The following is a 6,663-nucleotide window of genomic DNA, read 5'->3' on the forward strand; positions in this document are numbered from 1 at the left end:
CTATTGGATCACGCCACATGTAAGCAAGTTTTAAAATGACAGGAAGTTAAAAGTGAAGTTGAGAGTTTTTCTTCATGATTTAAACCCAAGAGTCTTGCATGTGCCAAATTAAGTAACAAAGTTATTAAATTTTGTGTTTTTGTTTTTTCTTAAATAGGATGATGATGCTGAAGCTATCCTTGCTGCAGACTTTGAAATTGGTCACTTTTTACGTGAGCGTATAATCCCAAGATCAGTGTTGTACTTTACTGGAGAAGCTATTGAAGATGATGATGATGATGTGAGTGGATCTGAGTCCTGTAATAAAATCATTTGGTGAGGGTAGGATAGTCAGAATTGGTGAGAGGTTTAATGAATGGATATAATTTTTAGAAAGCATGGCAGAATACTACAATTAGTATAATTACTGGTGTCCTGTAATAGACAAACTTTCCTGAATTTTAATAGGTCCTCTTTGGGTTCATTTATTAAATTTTTATTTTTCCGCTAATAGGAAGACTACTCTGAGTAAGTGAAACTTCACTGTGTTTGGTTAGTACTGTAGATCTATTATGCTCGTCTTTGACCAAATAAAACATACCAAGAACTTTTTTACTGCTTAAGATAACAATATTAGGAAGCACAGAATTTTTATTCCAAGGAATATTAAGTAAAGATTAAGGTAAAATTAGGCTGCCTTCAAAGGTTTGGGTGTCTTTTATTGCTAAATGGCAATAATTCAAATAGACTTTTTGTGCAGTATGTTCCACACATCAGTACAGGAAAGTAATATTTACACTAATAGCTGTCTGATCACACTTCATCCACAACTGTACTGTGCTCTAATTTTTGAAATTGTCAGGTTTATATAGTGGCACTGAGCTGAGTGATTCCTACAGCTATTGTTCTTGTTTTAACTTATAATCAGTCACTTTAGGGGAAAGTATTTTTCCTCTCTTTAGTTATTAGTGTGTACAGTGATGGATGTAAATAATGCTATTCTCAAAAATCTGTTAGATTCATCAAACTTGACCCTTTTTTCCTTTTTTAGTATGACGAAGAAGGTGAAGAAGCGGATGAGGTAATGTTTACCAAATGAGCAAATAATACTCTGTTTAACACATTGAGAAGCAAATTGAATGACTTATGTATTCCTTTGCTATAATCATTATTCTGTGATATGGGATAAAAACATTTTTGGAAAAATTATGATTTTAGAATCTACAGCCAAACAATGTATGTATAAGGTTTCAATAAATAAATTGCAAAACTCAGAACATTTTTTTTATTTCAAATAATTCTGTTCTGCTGCAGGGTTATCAGCTCTTTGAAGAAGTCAAAAGCTGCAGTAAACTTTTTCCACGTTGGCTGCAGTAAATCTTTTCAATAAAAGCTGTCTGGATGTCTCAAGTTGTGTTGGGAAATTTTTCTTATTAGAAGCTTTCAGATTAAATTGCATTGTCACCAAACTCTGTAATGAAATTCTATTGACTTATAGAGTAACTTGTATTAAATTCTTCCTACATTATGAGCCATTTCTTGCTACTATGTACCTACTTCATGGATGCATTTTGAACTTTAATATAGGAAGGGGAAGAAGAAGATGAAGAAAATGATCCAGACTATGACTCAAAGGTGAGCAAAATTAGTGCTGTTTCCTGTTAAATTTAAGGCAGGTTAAATAAGAGTTGGTGTATCTCAATATAAAGTTTAATTTTGTCTATCAATGTCTAGCCTATTGACTATGGCATTTCAGCAGTGCACATAATTCCAATACATCTCTCTTAAGAAACTTCTGCTTTTGGTTCTGACCTTATTTATTTTTTTCATAGTTTTGGGCTAAGTAAGCTGTAGGATTCTATTTTAATGTCAAAATATCATGTACATTTTTTATTTTTAGTTTTTATAGTTTTTTAGAAGCTTTTGAAATTACAGCTTGTGGTTTTATGTTGTTTTCCCTCTAAAGGAAAGCTTATAAACAAAGGTCAGCTTTTAAATCACCTGAATGCAGGAGTGCTTGGGAATAGGGGAAAGTACTGTTTGTTAGGTTCTTCTAACTACCTCTCTTCTTCATCTGAGTCCAGGAATTTGTCACATCAGGGTTAGTAAGGGCCTTTATTTTCTTACAAAACACATTGTACATTTTATCAGGATTCATTTGAAACTCTGGTTTCTCTTTAATTCATTTATTTGCTAAATAGTACAAAATATCCAGCAGATACTTTAACCTAGTGAGCCAGATAAGAGGGAATAGTTAAAAATCAAATTAAATATTCTGACAGGTATGATTTACTCCTAACAGCTAGATTATTAATGGCATTAGTATTTTTGTAACTGATTTATAAAAAGGCAAAAATAATGGGTAATATAACCAACATAAATTGTTTGGTTATTTAATTTTTCAAGATTATGGTTCACTGTCTCATTTTATGGAATTCTACAATGTAAACTTGGTATTTTATTTTAGCATTTTTGTGATCTGCTAATGTTTGAATAAGTAATTTGTTATCATTGCTATACCCTTTCTTTAATTTGGCAAAAATTTTGACAGCGGTGAGATAATGTGATAAGGTAGTGAATTACTAATGAGAAATTAACTGACGCAGGTAGAAAAAGATAGATTGACTTGTTGTTTTCCTTTAACAGAAGGATCAAAACCCAGCAGAGTGCAAGCAGCAGTGAAGCAGGATGTATGTGGCCTTGAGGATAACCTGCACTGTAATAGCCTAAACACAACTATTATTTACTTACAGCCTTATGTTTTTGTATTTTCTTGGTAGACTCAGTAATTTTTTTAAAAGGAAAGGAATTGATATTTTAAAGACAATTTTGTTCTACCTAGCATTTTAACTTTAGTTTTTCTGCCAGATATGTTGAATGCAGCAATTCTCTCACACATTTTCATTCATTGCTACGTAGTTTGGTTCTTCTGGGGTATTTTTATCATGTAACTATTAGATACAGCTATGAAAATAAACAGAACTGTTAAATGAAACAGATTTTTTGTTTTGCTAATTTTTTTCCTGAAGAACCAAAATATTTTTTCATCCGATACTTAAGTGGATTTAAGTTTGCTTCCACTAGTTTTGCCTTTCATTACTTTGTTTTAGAAATGCAGTGCCTATACTAACTAAAACAATTCATCATTTTAAAAAACAAACTGGTTAAGACAAGTCTATGGTTAAGAATTTCCAGTAAGACCACATTCATTAATTTAGATTGTTCGATGGATTTTTAATATTTTGGATGACATAGTTAACTATAAAGAATCCTAACTCAATTATATGGTTATTGGTTACCACAGGGAGGTGAATAAAACAGTATTTTCAGAAGCTAAGCTTTATTTTTTTAACTGTACTTTTACATTTAACCTCCATTAACTAAGCATCTCTTCTTTGTGGTAGGGTCTACCTTCTGCTTCCCTGGAAAGGATGAATATTCATCATTTGACAAGTTCATTTCAAGTTTTTTGTTGTTTGTTTGCTTCCTTGTTTTTGTTTTTGCAGTCTAAAATAAAAAATGTCAAATATAATTTTAATTCTTACAAGATAATGTCTTATAATTTTGTACTAATTCAGGCAGAAGTGGAGCCCTAGCTTGAATTAAGTATTGTACCCAGTTATCATCATATTGAAGGAAAGGGTGCCAACTTTGGAAGCAGTGTACTGCATCTAATGAGAAAGTGCAAATAAAACAAAGACAAATGATGTAATTTTTTTTTTTTTTTTTTTAAAGAAAGTTTAAGTTAAGTTTAGTTTTCTTTGTGGTTAGAATGAGAGGGCCCCAAACCTCTGGTTAATTCCAATTCTTATTGTTTAAAGTATGAGTATGTTGTTTACCCATGCTTCTGTTTACTATGTATTAAAATGGGTAGTACTGTTTACTTAACTACCTCACATGTGTTAGGCATATTAAGTTAAAGTATATGAAATGCTTCTCAACCTTATTAAAAGCTTAAAAAGTTGGACCTATTTGCACCACAAGTATATTCGGCCTTTTATTCTGCCATGATTTGATAAATAAACCGGAAGACAAAAGTTAAGTACTTTACTTGGGATCTGGTCAGGCAATGCTCTTATTGTGGCTCCTTTTTTAATAGAAGTGGATGGATAACCAACTATTTCAAAAGGTCCAAGGATTGTTTTTGGGTATTTTAGTTATGACCATAGAGATCATGGTACTAAAATAGAAGTAAGATGCATTGAGGGAGGGGAGGTGCCATTAAATCTGAGATTGTAGAGCCACATTTAAAGTACCTCCGGCTAATTACTGTTAATTTTTTGTGGTGAACTTAAAAGTTTTGGCAAGGCGGACTAATTGGATTGTAATTGGAGAGTAGTTAAGAGTTTCTGCTTGTAATAAAATAACATTAGGTTCATTTTTAGAAGTGATAAGAGCTTCCATTTTGAAAATTTAGTATTAAAGTCTTGGAATGTGAATACATTTTGTTATTTGTATAGTACTATCTATTTCGCTCCTGAGATTTTAATTAACTACTGGAAATCCTTAACCAATTGCAATAGTTTATAGGGGGGAAAATGCCATGAAAACACCTTAATGTTTTTCCTCTTCATTTTCAAAATGATTTTGGTTGCTTTGATTAGACATTCTGTACTAATATTTTTTGGTACCCATAACTCATTTTAACAAAGCTGAACTTTAAAAAATGTTAATCTAAAGATAGGATCCCATTTTTAATGAACTTTAAAGTAGCAAAACCACTATTTTCTTTTTTTCTTTAGGAAATAGCTATTGCCAAAGTGAGGGATAGATACTATTTCATCTTGTTATATAAGGGTAATGTGGTTTAATGTGGTTTGCAGGGGAATTGTTCTCTTAATAAAATTGGGGTTTCAGGGGATATCAGTGTTCATCTATGCCATTTCTCCAGTTCCAAAATGGTTCTATTCCATTCAAGAAATTTGAAACATGTAATTGGAAGTCCTTAATAAAATTTGCATTTAATTTTATAAAATGTACTGGTGATGTTTTGGGTGGTTTTTAAATAAACATAACTACTTTTTTTGTAAGAATAGAGAGTAGAGATGTTTAGAGTTGGCTAGTCTGTGCTTAGACCATGGTGGCTTGTAAATTTGTGTAATTTTAAATTATGAGCAGCCTCCCAAACCCTGCTGAACAGAGTTTGTTATTAGAAGACTAGAAAGGAATTCCACAGTACTACAGATTTTACTGAATTAACTATAGACATTTTTGAGATACTTCCAAGTTTTCAGTTTATAGTTTTCTCTAGCTCAGGTTGCCAAGTTCTCATTTTTCCTCTCTATAAATGGTAAAACCCAATATGATCATCTATAAAGTAATACTTTGAAAACATTTTTTGACGTTTTACGGTCATTCAAATTGGTAAGTAAACAGAAAACAACAGCCCCATAAGTCAATTAGTTTTTAGTTTAACATGGATGTCTGAAAATTAAACTTAGGGAATTACTCCGAATTCTTTTATCTAGTTCACTGAAGCAGTATTAGTACTTCTGTGACAAAAATATCTTAATTGTATGGAATTGGCTTAAGAGTAGTGCTTTAGAAAAATGTGCTTCCTTTTTAGCTGATTTAATAACAAATACACCTGAAAAGGAGCCATTGGCTTTGAAGAAGTCTTTTCATTATTCTGTGAATAGGTTAATGACATTAATTGGTATATAAGTCCTCTTAAGATAACTGGATTGACTTTATGGCACTGCTGCTTTTAAGGCTGAATTTGTGGGCTTGTTTGAGTTGTAGGCTATTCCCATGGTTAGAAACACAAAACTTTGAGTTACTCTATGGGAAGCACCGTACCTCACAGGAGTGTTAAATTATTTAATACCAAAGTATTCTTTGAATACTTGGTTTCAGAGCATGGTATAGAATGAGTCCATTTTATGGTTAATCTTACAAAAATTTTAGCCTTTATATTTTCTATTTTTTAGACTGTTTAAACCAGATGTTAAGTGTACAGAATAAATGGATAGCTGAGGAAGCATGCGTTCTTTAGGAACCTTGGGAAAGAAAAATGTGAATTTAGTGTTTTGTTTTTTTAAATCTGCCTGTATTGGTAATTGTAAACTGGGTTTTTGTTTTGAAAGTATGTACTCATAATTTAGGTAATTTGCTACTTAAAGCACTAAGTCCCTAATAGCTGAAAATTAAGTGGTGAAATTAACAGATTAAATTTTAGCTGTATAGTGGTAACTTTTGTTTACTGGTTTAAAAGTTCAGTTATTAAACTATAACTTGGTTAAAATTTTAGCCAAATTCTTGGACTGATTAAGGACCACTTATGTGACTTCAGAGAAATGGAAACATCTTTGTTGGAGTGTGAAATTATTGAAGGATAAGTGTTTATCCATGAGAAATTTTGGTTGATGTATTCAGCTAATTATATTAAAAAAATACAGCGTGCTTTGTATCTTGTGTTTAAGTATAAAATAAATGAGAAATGGAATATAACGATTTAGAAATAATAAATTGCCAGCAGGAAATAAGTCCTTAATGCAGTTGTTTAATTTTGAAACTTGGGATAAAATGTTGCTTAAAATAAAAGCAGTGCTTTTAGATCTTCACATATTTTAAACTTAAGAGCAAAAACGAGGATCTGTGGACAAGTGATGGAAAATAAAGGGGCCAGAAGCTGACAGAGCCTCAGTAAGAGTTGATACTAATACACATAATTTTGTCATTTAT

The 6,663-nt window shown here is 31.5% G+C and overlaps 1 protein-coding gene across 6 annotated transcripts in view; it reads left to right on the top strand.

Moving 5' to 3' along the window:
- NAP1L1 (nucleosome assembly protein 1 like 1) overlaps positions 1 to 6,388 on the top strand; it is a 31,233-nt gene extending 24,845 nt beyond the window's left edge. For 3 of the 6 annotated variants that reach the window (XM_016199399.2, XM_016199396.2, XM_087814529.1), the window contains 4 exons: positions 158 to 280; positions 1,031 to 1,060; positions 1,567 to 1,614; positions 2,626 to 6,388. In XM_016199399.2, the coding sequence (XP_016054885.1) occupies positions 158 to 280; positions 1,031 to 1,060; positions 1,567 to 1,614; positions 2,626 to 2,661 (237 nt within the window). In that variant the 3' untranslated portion in view covers positions 2,662 to 6,388. Of the gene's footprint in view, positions 1 to 157; positions 281 to 1,030; positions 1,061 to 1,293; positions 1,390 to 1,566; positions 1,615 to 2,625 lie in introns of those variants that run through there. The other 3 variants (XM_016199397.2, XM_016199398.2, XM_016199402.2) reach the window with 3 other exon arrangements.
- The last annotated feature ends 275 nt before the right edge of the window (positions 6,389 to 6,663 follow it).

Source organism: Miniopterus natalensis, chromosome 2 (assembly GCF_054644295.1).
Source record: "Miniopterus natalensis isolate mMinNat1 chromosome 2, mMinNat1.hap1, whole genome shotgun sequence".
In the NCBI taxonomy this organism is placed as follows: domain Eukaryota; kingdom Metazoa; phylum Chordata; class Mammalia; order Chiroptera; family Miniopteridae; genus Miniopterus; species Miniopterus natalensis.